Here is a 14,154-nt window from a genome sequence, read left to right on the forward strand (position 1 = left end):
AGCTATGTAGTGTTAAAAAATAAAGACAGAATTACAGAGAGAAGGAGAGATGGAGAGGCCCCCAGCCATTGACTCACTCCCCAGATGGTGGCATGCCTGCGAGCTGGGCTAGTGCCATGCTAGCAATGAAATTGTTTAAAGATTTCCTACATGAGTGCAGGGGCCCGCAGCCACGGGCCGGGCCATCCTCTGCTGCTTTCCCAGGCCATCAACAGGGACCTGAATAGAAAGTATAACTGCTAGGACTTGAAGGAGGTGACCTAGCTTGCTATTCCATGGTGCCGGTCCCCAAGCAACATATTTTTGACATTTTGTTATTGAACTTGTACATGAATCCATAGTTCTTTTAAAGATTTATTGACTTTTATTAGAAAGTCAGATTTTACAGAGAGAAGGAGAGACAGAAAGATTTTCCATCCACTAGTTCACTCCTCAAGTGGCTGCAAAGGCCAGAGCTGAGTCCAACTTAAACCAGGAACTAGAACTTTCTTCCTGGTCTCCCGGGCATTTGCAGGGTCCTAAGGCTCTGGGCTATCCTCTGCTGCATTCCCAGGCCACAAGCAGAGAAATGGATGGGATGTGGAGCAATTGGATGTGAACCAGCATCTATATAGGATCCTGGTACATGTAAGGCGAGGACTTAGCCACCAGGCTATCATACCAGGCGCTGAAGCCATAATTTTTTAATGTGGCTTCAGAATGTTCACAATTATTTTGCTTGGTATAGTTTTATTGCTTACTAAGGGACTCGTTATATAATGAACATGATGCAATACAAATTCAGTTTTTTATTTCCATTTCTTTTTTAGTTTTTTTTTTTTTTGGTTGTATTTGATGATAATTGTTTAAAGTATCAGTAAGGATTTCTGCTTTGTATGGCCATCAGCAGTTCCATAAATAGAACTTTTTAGGACAATATTGTTTCCAGTTGACATATTTCTTCAACCAAAATATTATCACACTGTTTGGAACAATAAATGCTATTTTCAATTTTCTATTTGTTTCTCTTTCATGTTGTTCTCTAAATTTCACGAATGTAAAAGTTTAATGAAATTTTTAGACTGCGATAAGTTTGATTTTTTCCACTGTCTTTGAAAAGAGAACCAATGAAAGTCAGTTGAAAGCAATGAATCAGTATTTTCAACGTTCATTCAGAATGATACTGTATGTGGAACAATGAATGAACAATGAGTGAATGTTTTTTTATTGACATAGTATTGAATGCTAAGGGAAACCTAATAATACTAAATAAAAGGTTATTTATTGAAACTCTCATAACTTAATTCCTAAGTTATGTTTAAACTTTGACTATTTTCTAACACAAAGTTCTTTAAAACAATTTGGCAGAGCAGCAGGGACAATTTTCCAAACCTTTTTCAAAAAGAATTTAGCTTTGTGACTCCATTAATGGTTGTTGCATTGTTCTTGGCCTCAAAATTTTTTTGAAACAGCTGCCCTTTAAAATTTCATCTCAATGCGAGAAGTTTGATGCATAAACTTGAGGTGTAGAATTCTGGTCATTTATTTTTGTCGCATAAAACCAATCAATCATCTTATTAGGAACTGCAAATAGATTTCTAAATGTAGATTTTAATAAATTTTGACTCAGGAAAAATTAGAAGTCCCAAGTAGATGAGATATTTGAGAGAAATGCCAGAATTTGCTGCAGTTCCACATTTTATAAAAAAGTAGAATACTTCATAATATATTGAAACAATAGCACCAATGTTAGCAGCATGCAAACCAATAAACAATGAGAATTAGTTAGAATTTTTACTTATATACAAACCTCTCACTCAAAAATGTATTGCCATGAAAAATTACCTTTGATTTGTGAGAGAATTCCAAGGTTTTATGAATATTAGAAAATGTAACATAAAAGCACAGCTTTAATTTTATTTTTAAGATGTATATTTGTTTGAAAAGCAGATTTATGAAGAGATAGAAACAGAGAAAGAGATAGATATATCCAGAGAGAGAGAGAGAGACCCTTTTCATCCCCTGGTTCACATCCCAAATGGCAGCCACAGCCAGGGAAGAACTCCATGAGTCTCCCACATGGTGACAGTGTCCGAAGTACTTGGTCCATCTTCAGCTTTTTTTCAAGATGTGCTATCGTGGAGTCAGATCAGAAGTGCAGCAAAGTCCCTGGAATATCAGTTTCAAATATAGTATAAGCATGAGATGTTCACATGGATATTTATGTGACTCAGTTTATTTTAAAGAAGAGTATTACATAAAACCATAAGGCAAAATATTACAAATGAAGTTATTAAACATACATAGGAAAATTCAAGTTTAAGTTCATTTCAATGGCATGTGAAAATATATTTTTATGGATGTTCTTATCAATATTTAGGTGAAAGCAACATCTGGTGTTACTAGGCCATAGAGACTTCTAATTTCAGTCTTTAACCTTTGAATGAATATGAAGTGGAGAAGGCATTCTGCCTTATGGTTAAGTGACTTGCATTTCTCTCTGTGGTGCTTGCATTTGATCTGGAGGCTGGATGCAGAGTCCAGCTTCTTCCAGTGTAGATTGTGAAGCAGTGAGGATAGCTCAAATGACTGTGTCCCCACCACTCTCAGGGGAAACCTTGATTGAGTTTCTGACTCCTGGGTTCCTGCCCAGCTCAGTGCAAGTTACTGCTGGCCTATGATGTGTCCCCAAGTAAATGAGAGCTCTTTTTGCATATGTGTCTCTCTTGTTCTTCTTCTCAAGTAAATTTTTAAAATTTATAATATATCTATAAGAATAAAAAACACGTAACTTTTGATTTCTTATTTTATAGTTGAACTCCAAGGTTCATATAATCTGCAAATTCCAAACTAAAAAAAAATCAAGTATAAAATGACTTGAATGCATTTTCTTTGATGTTCACGTTGACTCCAATACTAGGCCTGCTTTTTTTGTGTGACTTGTTTGTGTGCTTGCAAGTATAATTACGTAAGTGGAAGAAGACAAATGTGTTGCTGGAGATTTGGAGATAATTGTTAATAATTGCAGATACAATTGAAGCACTAGTTCAAAGTCAAGCTGTAAGAATTTTAGAAAATACAGATATCTGTGAGTATGTCTGGTTTTATGATAGACAGTTTTATGCTAAACCTGTGTTTGGTATTCCAAATACAGTAAATGTTTGCATGAAAGCTCCACTCTTAAACAAGAGGCAACCGGACAATAAAAATTAGCCTGGACTGACACTTGTTTGAAGCAAATTAGCTTGAGGCACTGTTCTTTGGAAACAGACACTGAGGTGGTGTGAAGGGGGCCTACTGTTTATAAAAGATTATTCTTTGTAAAGGGAAGCACCAGGAGGTCCTTTGGGGTGTAGAAGTTAACTGTGATGCAGGTTGACAAAGCCTGATATGTTAGTTTGTTTTTCATCACGATGTGAAATATCGGAGATAGGTGAGGTTTATCAGTAAGAGGTTTATCTGTGTCACAGTTCCCGTGGTTCAAGGGCATCGCACTAGCGTTGGTGTGGCTCTGCTGAGACCCTTCTTTGCTGTGTCACACCACAGCAGATTGCATCATGGATGGAGGGCCACATTGCAAAACAGGAAACCAGAGTGGAATTGAGGCCCCAACATCCATTCTGAGGACACAACTCTAATTGACCTGAGGACCTCCTGTTGGGCTCCATTTCTTAAAGTTCCCAACTCCAAACTTCTTACAAGCTGGACTAATTTCCCAGCACAAGCAGAAACCAAACCTGAATCATATTACTCAGGCAGCCTGATAGGAAATGCTGCATCTGCCAAATGCCCTGTCTTGGCCCTGGGCCTCCTTGTCCCACCCTGGCTCCATCTCTAAATATACAGTGCGCCATGAAGGTTGTGGCAAAAGACACTTTGCTGCTGAGACAGACCTTGAAGAGTCTGGTGGCTGAATCACTTCTCAGTGTAGGGTACAGATCTTTGCCAGTGTCTGGAATGTAGATCTTGTTTTCAACCACAGCATCTACATCCTAACAGTTCTGAAAGCCTAAAAACTCAGAACTTGAAATTGTTGTTTCCCTCACATCATGAGATATATTGAATAATCTGACTTTTAATCTGAGAATTTATGCATAGTTGATTCTTGGTTGACTTGGGTCTCTTGTGGATGCTCCATGACAGTTTTAAATTAGAGTTCTATTTATTTTCACTTTTTTTTTTTTTTAAGGGGGGAGAGAATTATCTTCCATCTGCTGGTTCAACTCTTAAATACTTACATTAGAAAGGGCTCAGCCGTCTACGGCCATGCCACCCTGAACGCCCCTGATCTCGTCTGATTTCGGAAGCTAAGCAGGGTTGGGCCTGGTTAGTACTTGGATAGGAGAAGGGGCTCAGCCAAGCTGAGGCCAGGCCCAGAACTCAATATAGGTCTCCCGTGTGGGTGGCCTGAGCCCATGCACATGACCCATTACTTGCTAGATTGGAAATGGAGCAACTAAGTCGTGAACATGGGTACTAACGTGGGTGACCCAACTAGTGGATTAACTGCTGCATCAAATGACTGTGCCTTTTACTTATTAAAGTCCTTATAAACTAATTTGAGTTCATGATAAAATTGCTTGTTTTAACCTCATCTAAAAGAATTGAAAAGTAGAAACTTAGGGAAAAAGGAATAATAAGTCAGACATTGGTTAAGAAATAGTTTCTCCTTGAGTTACTGGTAGAAAGATCTTTATTTGCTAAGGCTCAGTTAGCTCAAATGAAAAACGAAGATGTTAATGTCATTTATCTCCTTGTCTTGTGGGGTTTAGATGAAAAAAAAAAGTGCTAACAGCTTTAGAGGCAGTGCCTAGCACATCCCTGTTAACTATTTTGAGATACTGAGGATGTTCTAGGAAGGGCTTAGGGATAGAGTGCTCAGTGACACCGTGAGCCCCAAATCCTGCTTAATCCTGCGCTTCCAGCAAAGCTCACATCTCTCTTTGAAATGGGAATTTCCTTCCAGAATAGAAGTAATTTAATATCCAAAACAAATTGCTCAATTGACTTGTTGCAACTACATGTATACTGCAAAGGACATGGATAATAACAGATTCTCATTAAAATAATGTCAAAAAGTAAATATAAGGTAGTGACATATTAGTTCGATCCTACAAGAATTTCTTTAGAAATTATGCTTTGCAGGCCTGGCACAGTAGCCTAGTGGCTAAAGTCCTCACCTTGAATGCGCTGGGATCCTATATAAGCACCAGTTCTAATCCCAGCGGCTCTGCTTCTCATCCATCTCCCTGCTTGTGGCCTGGAAAAGCAGTCAAGAATGGCCCCAAGTCTTGGGACCCTGTACCTGCTTGGGAGACCTGAAAGAAACTCTGGCTCCTGGCCTCAGACCGGCTCAGTTCCAGCCATTGTGACCACTTGGGGAGTGAATTAGCAGATGGAAGAACTTCCTCTTTGTCTCTCCTCCTATCCGTATATCTGCCTTTCCAATAAAAAAATCTTTAAAAAATTATGTTTTGCCTTTTACAAATATGAGTTTACTCCAGATATTTTCTAAAAGGAAGTACTTCAACATGTGAACACCCAACAGAAATGTTGAGTATATACTATCTTCTGTTACTATTTTCAAAAATAGTTATATAAATATTTATTTAGCGCAAAGGACATATCAGCCTGCTACATAAATCTCAACAAAAACAATAGAAAAAAAATACAATAGTCTTAGTTTTTGGTTGGATGAGGGAAAAAACAAACATTACTATTTATAAAGCATTCCAGGAATTTGGTGTAGTATGAAACGTTATATAAATGGGCCTTTACCAACTAGTTAAAACAAATTTAATGCTGATGTATGGTAAAAATTGGCATAGACTTTAGATGAAAACTCGAAGTAGGAAAGAGCAATTGAATTATATACACTGAGGTTTGTGATCTAGTGAGATAAAATGTGCAATGAATGAGGCATAAACAGTATATTAGAAGGTAATAAATGCTGTGAAGGAAGAATATAAGGGATAAGGTGCTTGAGGTGCATTGCAATTCCAAGTACAGCCAAACCAAGGAAATGATAATTGAACAAAAACTTGATGGAATCTTTAAAGTTTGAACATCAAACTCACAATTTGAATTTTTTTTTAACTGTAGTCTTTATTTTGATTGCTTAAACTATATGTGGCAAAGAAATGGCAAATGGGTTTTTAAAGATTTATTTATTAAGAAAGAATAATGATAACGGGGGACACATGCAAAGAGGGGGTGAGAGAAAAAGAGAGAGAGAGAGAGAGAGAGAGAGAGGAAATAAACAGCCTCTAGCTGATCTTCCTAAGGAAAGAAGGGCATTTCATTTATTTGTATTTCCAAGTGACTCACGCATACCCCAGTGACGTTTCCCTCAAGCTTTCCTCTGTTCCACAATTCATGCTCACATTTTGTGTTTTTAGTAAATGGGAGCACCAGAAAGGTCCCCCTGTGCACCTCCAGATCCCAGCAAGGCTTGTGCTCATGGCAGGAGCAAGTGGTGTTTGTGAGTTGAATGTCCAACTGGTCTTATTGATATACACATGCTTACAAAGCATATAGGAACCATATAAATTCATTTATTTTGTAGAATTTGTGCCTACATAATTTTTTGAGTACTTTCTCTTAAATTTTGCAAGTTTTTGTATTTCTCTTCCTTAAGATTTCCTTTGCCTTTTCACCTATGAAAGTATCAGAGTGCTCTGGCAGTAGTGAACAGTTAAATTATAATTTAGTGTTATCGTGTAATTTATAGACTATGGAGCACTTACCACACAAAGATGGTAAATATCTTACAATGATAACTCATTCAAATGAAATAATATTTGGGGAATTGTTAGCTAGAAGCAGAAATTTCAAATAATATCTCTCTCTTCAGAGGCTTCTCATGACCTTATCGATAAGGCAATTGATACTCATCATCTTAAACTCATTTGAGGCCAATGTAGTTAACAGCAGTATAAAGGGTACTATCGAAAATAGACAAAAGCCTTGTGACAATATAATGTGTAGTGGGAAAGTAGATTGGAAGATCTATGAAAACTTCCAAAAGGGGAAAAATATAATTAAAAGAGCAAAACGACAATTTGAACACAATCTGAGGACCAATTTAGGCAACTATAAATGTTGCCTTAAATATATCTGTACAAGACAGAGAGCTAAGTGGAAAACTCATCTCATGAGATAGTAAAAAAATAGAATTGTGGGGACAAATGAGTGAGAATTGGATTCTCATTCATTGAGAATTGTTAATGTTAATTTTTACCTTTTTTAAAAAATGAATGATTAGATAAAGTATAATAGAGATAAGAGGATTTGAAGTAGGTTGAACTGGAGCATAAAGGAAAGCCAAATGAAAGCATGAAAATGTTTTAGAAGGCATGACTCAAGAGTATGGCAGATAAAGTGATATGTAGAAAAATAATTAAAATCTGTAGTTCACCTTCAAGTTTTGTTCACTAAACAATGTTTGGTTCTATCAAAATCACATGTTTATTATGAAAATATGTTCTTCCTTTCTTTAGTTTTATAAAAACATGTCAATTACCGATAAAATCCTCAAGAACAGTAAATAATATTTTTAGTAGATATTTATGTTTTTATACATGAAGTTGACCAAAGAGTGTCACCTACTGAAACATGTTGGGGTTGCCTGTAAAATTGTGCCCAAGAACACTCACCACAGACATTTGAATATCATATAACAGTCCTAGGAAATACATTATAGTTCTGATTTCCTAGGATTACCGATCTTTGTCTTGAATTATAATTAGACAAAACAATTGGTACATTGAAATTAAAATATAGAATGCAAATAACATGTAATTTGAAGTGACATTCAAAGTGGATTTTCTGGATACAGAAGCAGAATTTGAACTTTTGTGTTAATATGATCTCTGCCAGAGAAGTTCTCCTATCATTCGTAGTAATGGATTAATTATTGATTTTACCTTGTACGTAGTAATTCCAAAATCTTCTTTAGTGCCATGATGATAAGCAACAAACATTACATGTCAAGCTTGAGATTGCAAATATTGGTTCTAATGGTATAGACAAAAACTTTACCTCAAAGATTTGATAAGCCAAGTAAAGAACAGAAATCTTATGGATAAACCTGCCACTGGACATACATACACACTCATTCTCTTTCATATAAACATATAAAAATGCATAGTATGGCATATTGTTCAGTCTAATCAGAACTGTAAACTTGAAATTCATATGTTTTACTTCTGATAGAATCTAATAAATAAGATTATTATGTGGAATGAAGATCTTAAGCATATTATATCAACTTTAAGAGGGAATACTGAAATGATTTTGCATGTAATTATAATCTAATATATATGCATACTCACACATAGGCAACATTAAGGGAAAAATATTACATTGGTTTAAGATCATCAAAATGCCATTTTTTACAAGAAGGATGACCATTCTAACAATAATGGACTTGAGTGCTTTGGATCTAAAAGCAGTTTTTTTTTTTCAGAAATAATTTTAGAAAAATAATGGGCTTTCCGTCTTTTAACTACAGAAAAGAAGAGCACATGCTGTAAGGCTTCAGAAGGATAGGGTGCATGTTAGAACGAAGAGTCATTGACAGAGCTCCTGTTGCTCACTGAGGTTGTTTGGGGGTGGAAGTGGTGGGAGAGGAAGTGAACTGAAAAGACACAAAATGATTGTATACAGTGGGTCTGCTGGTCTTAAAACTCTAATGGAAAGAGAATCAAAAATTAGAATATTTCTGTCTCTAATGACCATAGTTAAACCTTACAGAAAGAGTTGTACAATGCTTTCTCTTCCTTCTGTGAATTAAATTCATATTATTTATTGCTTTTAGATCTTTATCCATCACTTTGACCCCAGAAATTTCAGATATCTTGTCCTTCAGTATTCCAGCGTATACCTTTTCAAAGATACTTTGCATAAGTTTATATTTAAAACTGAGTTCCAGTTAGTTTGCAAAGAAAGTTCTGATTAATTTGCCCTAAGTTGAGAGATTTTGCCTCTCAAAGTATATACTAACAAGTTTTTCTTTCTTCAGAATTTTATGGAAATTGGGAACTGGATTTAAATTGTTTCATTAATAGGATGAGAATATGTATGAGTAGATGATGTCTGTTTCCTGGATAAGGTTTTCTAATTGTCCTTCCTCTTGGCCAAGAATTTTCTAGAAGTGGACTCAAAGATCTGTAGAGCAGAGTAAGCAAATTCAGAATGCTGGTAGCCTAAATGATGACCAAAACATGGATATGAGTAATTGCAAAACAACACCCTATGGTATATATATCGAGCAGTCCACACTGCCTGCTCTTGTGTCAACAGCAATAGAGTCATAAAGCTTCATCGTTTTCACAGCCATAAAGCTGGCATGGATAAGGCAGGGCTGAGGACAACTCCAAACACAAAAACCTGGCCCCAGCGCGGTAGCCTAGCAGCTAAAGTCCTTGCCTTGAACATGCTGGGATCCCATATGGGCACCGGTTCTAGTCCCAGTGGCCTTGCTTCCTAATCAATTTCCTGCCTGCGGCCTGGGAAAACAGTAAAGACGGCCCAAATCCTTGGGATCCTGCACCCATGTGGGAAACCTGGAAGAGGATTCAGGCTCCAGATCAGCTCAGTTGCGGCCATGTGGGGAGTGACTCAGCAGGAATATCTTCCTCTCTATCTCCTCCTCTCTGTATATCTGACTTTGCAATAAATAAATAAATAAATAAATAAATAAATAAATAAATAAATAAATAAATAAATCTTTTAAAAAAAACCCATAAAAACCTTGTAGAACTCCATTTGATAGGTAATCTTGAAGATTCCTTCTAGCTCTAAACCTCAGAGTGCTAATGAGCTGTTGACGATGCTTTTGAAAACTTATAAATTTCCCTTAAAGCTATACTTAGGCAAAGCTAGGGAATATTGAGGAAGACAAGATAGACATAGCAATTCTACTACGCTGAAGTATTTCTGGCATGCTAACAACTCTACAACTAGTTTTAAAATAGGCAAAGTATCAGTATGCTCCAGTTTTCTCTTTCAAGGAAAATAAGTGAATTATCTGCTAGTGATAGGAGCCATATATTTGAAGAAATGGGACAGGGAACAGGAGATCAACTCAAATCCTAGAAGTAGGCTTTCTCTAAAGTGTGTGTGTGTATGTGTGTGTGTTGTGTTTTCTATGCTACCAAGATTCCTGCAATTGTTTCTTCAGGCGCAGACAGCACACATTGTCCTGGAAGATGGAACTAGGATGAAAGGCTACTCCTTTGGCCATCCATCCTCTGTTGCTGGTGAAGTCGTTTTTAACACTGGCCTGGGAGGGTGAGTATTGTTTCTATTAGAATGTTATATTGTTCCTCTATTTAGAGGAATGCTGAATGATTTTACTCATGATAGGAAGTTGAAATTACTGTTTCTAAAACAAAATAAGACTATCCATTGTTCTGAATTACACTGTATCTTATGCATAGTCTTTCCCGAAAGGACATGTGTGTATGAACTTTCCTTCTATTGGAAGTAAAAGTGAATGTGGACGCTCTGGTAGTTATCTAGGATGAAAAACCAAATTAATTACATAAACATGTGTAACACAGGCACAACTTAAGTTGCACAGTTATTGGTTGTGTGATGTTACCCAGTGGTTTCTTCAAAGGGTGGTAAGGAATTGAGTACAGTGAAACTTGCAGCAGAAGGGTTAGATGACATTATCTAATGATTTAGAGCTAGTGAAGAATCAGTTATGTACGTCTATTATGAAGAACTATTGAAAGATAAGAAAGTCCCTGGGATTTTAAACACTTCTGCACTCAAGTAGTAATGATGAAATAGATATTGCCATAAAAGTCCATGAGACAGCAGCTTCATGGGTTATTTTCAATAATCATTTGTTATTCCACTTAATATTAAGAGCTGGTAAAAGACAGGTGGCAAAAAGAAAAATGTTGGCATAAAAATAATGTCACCTGATCCGTTAAGAAAGGTTTGATTATTTAGAACCAAGAGGCTGAAATTCTAGTCTCAGTTCTAATGATAACTGATTATGTAGTATTGAGAACATTATTTCATATTTTTGAGTTCTTGTTTCCCTAGGATAGTGAGGGATCTGGATTAGATACTAATTTACAGTTAGGAATCTTTAAAAATGTAACTTTTAAAAATGATGAGATTCTTGCAAAAGCTTTCCTTTAGAGATCCAGCTAACTAAACTACCTTGAAACAATTGATCAATTCTTACATAAATTCAAATTAATGTCTTAAAGACAAGCAGGCATTGAACTCACTGATAGTGAAAATGTTGACTGACCAAACTGCCATTACATTATTAATGTACATTTTTCTCTAAACTCTTGCTTCTCTGTGTGAAATGAAGAATACTGGATGGTTTTTTTTTTTAAATAGTTCCACTGGTGAGAACATTAAATTACAGTGTATGAAACCTGTTTGCAAAGTTTTGCTTCACCAGGCAATTATTTAAGCTTTTCGACAGCACTAATTACTAGCTGTGTTAATACAGCTGCCAACAAACAACTGTTTAATATAGATCAGAATGATGGAGGGCACTGGAGTTTCCTTCTCTGTGATGGATTACGGGTAATAAATCTTGTCACATCACAAAAGTCAAACAGGACCTGATGGATTAATTTGCTTCCAACACTGCAGTTCTCTAGGACAAACTGTATTTATTCACTTACTGCCGAGTATTGTAAGCATATGTTTAAAGGGAACGGCCAGTTCTTTTATGGAAAGAAAAGAGAGGGAGGTAAAATCAAATTAATTAAAGATTTTTTTTTGAAGTAGAAAAAGGCATTCACTTATAAGATTAGTCCTTAGACCCCACTTTTCCATTAAGAAATGCAGCTTTCATTCATTGCATGGCTCACTCAGTAAGGTGGTTCATAATTAAAGGATTTATTTTGTTTTTCATCTTCAAGAAATGCATGTGCAAGAATATTGTGTGTAAGCCTTGGTTAAAAACTTATTAGTTCCTGACAGGTGAGAGGCATTTGAAAAATTAAGTGATGAAGCTGTGCATGAATATTATACCACTTGAGTCACTCAGGGCTGTGAAAGATCTAGTATTCTGTTAACAGCTCTGGTAGGAGTTAGTCTGGATGGAACTGAAGAGTTTATGTTGAGTACTGCCTAAGCTGAGCCTCACTGGATTCGCGGTTGTAGAATCTGTTCCCTTAGTGCCTAGATTCTCTTTCAGTGGAAATCCAGAAGAAAGATTTGGTTTAACTCAATCTTCAGAGACTGAAAATGTAAGAGAGAAGGAAGCAAATCTTAATTGCAATGTATTTCAGCATACATATAATATAATATATGCAGACATTTCTTGGCCTTATGGGAATGATTTTTCCTTATTAAGAAGAAATAAATGCATATTCATAAAAATGAATATGCAGTGTGTGTTATTTTTTGCTCTCCAAAGTTTAAAATACAGCCCTCTTGCATTCCTCCATGAATCCATGTTAGAACTGTGATGCTGTTACTTGGAATCTTTTAATTTAGAAGTCAGGAATGCTTTCAGGTCGTGTCGTGTCTTTTTGTTTTCTGAACTCATGGCACTCATGCTATTTGGGCGACAGAGGCCAAAGAGTTGGTACAGAGGCAGTGCGGCGATCTGTAATCCTTTGGCTCACTTCCTTTTTGACTCACCGTTGGGGCACAGATCTGACTCTTGGGGCAAGGAACTCAATCCAGACTTATCCTGTTGGTGACAGGATCCTAATTGCTTGTCCCATCACTGGAATCAGGAGCTGGAGTTGGAAACTGAACTCGGGTTCTCTGATGTGCCAGATGGGGAGTCCTACAGCTAGGCCAAAGCATCAGCTCCCAGATCATATTTTGTGGTATTGATTTTTTTCTAAGCTGTTGATTCCCAAGCTTATATACTTCTTTCTAAAACTAAAAATCAACTTTATTGTGCTTTTCTTTCATATGTGACTACTCACTTATTTTAAAAGCTCAATGAGTTTTAATAAATGTGGACATTCAAAAATGTAATAAGCATGTACATGTTCAAACAATTTTAATAAACATGTACATAAAACGTGTGCGACCACTACCAACGAAAGCAGCATACCATTCAGTATCATAAATTACCCTGAAAAAAATGCTTTCCAACTTTTGACAGTTAATGCTTTGATAAAATTGGCAGCTCTTAAAAGTAAATAACAATTTTGACTCACTGGTAAGCTAGAAAAACTTTAGGATATCATAACATAACTAGAAACATAGTATTCGTGTTTTAAAAATCTAGAAGATGTAAAGGATTTTTAAAATGAATTAAAATGTTATGAACTTGAGAGCATGGAAATTATATGAAAATATTCCTTAAGACTTAATAAGACTTAATAACAGAACACAAGGGATTGATTTCCATATTCCATTCTAAAATTTCCATAGGTTTGATAAAACTTAGAGATAAATTTTTTAGATTTGTAACCCTTGCTTTCCTGTCTTTCAAGTGTTTGATTGTTCCCTGCATTGTACAGGTCATGGTTTTGCTGTTATTTTCTTGTGGATAAATTTTGTGTGTGTTTCTTCAGGTACCCGGAAGCAATTACTGACCCTGCCTACAAGGGCCAGATTCTGACAATGGTCAACCCTATTATTGGGAACGGGGGAGTTCCTGACACCTCTGCCGTAGATGAACTTGGACTTAGCAAATATCTGGAGTCTGATGGGATTAAGGTAGTATGAATGAAAGCTATTAAAATATTCCTTATATGCACTAAACCATTACATCATAACTTAAGCGATTTTAAAATGTTATGGCAGATGTGTACCCTGTTCTAAGAGGGACTTACTTTGGTCTCTGGGTTCAGCAAGCTTGGGTATTCTCCCCCACAATGTAGTTAAGGGAACAATCATGTTTTGAAAGAAAGTTGTTAAAACCTTTTTTTTCTTTCATGTCTTTAAGATGTTTAGTCTCATATCAGTGGATATAAGAAAGCACTTTTAAACAAGTTATTTCAGAATAGTTTAAATTCATGAAACATTAATTTTGAAGTAGTAATATAACTAGCTTTTATAGAACCCTATTATTAGCACTTCATATTATTATATTTGCTGCATTAATAAACAACACTTTGCTTCCCCTATTTTTATCTGTCTTCTTCTATTTCTACCTGTATTTGCATATCATGTAGCTTTGTAAAAAAGTGAATGGATCCTTCAGTTGGGCTGTGAGAGTTGTAT

General features: G+C 36.1%; 1 protein-coding gene across 1 annotated transcript in view; it reads left to right on the forward strand.

The window, feature by feature from the left end:
• The window catches only part of CPS1 (carbamoyl-phosphate synthase 1), a 113,446-nt gene that overhangs the window by 6,370 nt on the left and 92,922 nt on the right, over positions 1 to 14,154 (forward strand). Inside the window, exons 2-3 of the mRNA XM_040984625.1 lie at positions 10,163 to 10,272; positions 13,503 to 13,647. Coding sequence (XP_040840559.1) covers positions 10,163 to 10,272; positions 13,503 to 13,647 — 255 coding nt within the window. The remainder of the gene's footprint in view (positions 1 to 10,162; positions 10,273 to 13,502; positions 13,648 to 14,154) is intronic.

Source organism: Ochotona curzoniae, unplaced genomic scaffold (genome assembly GCF_017591425.1).
Source record: "Ochotona curzoniae isolate NIBS_2020 unplaced genomic scaffold, NIBS_Ocur_1.0 contig_4148, whole genome shotgun sequence".
NCBI classification, from domain to species: Eukaryota; Metazoa; Chordata; class Mammalia; order Lagomorpha; family Ochotonidae; genus Ochotona; species Ochotona curzoniae.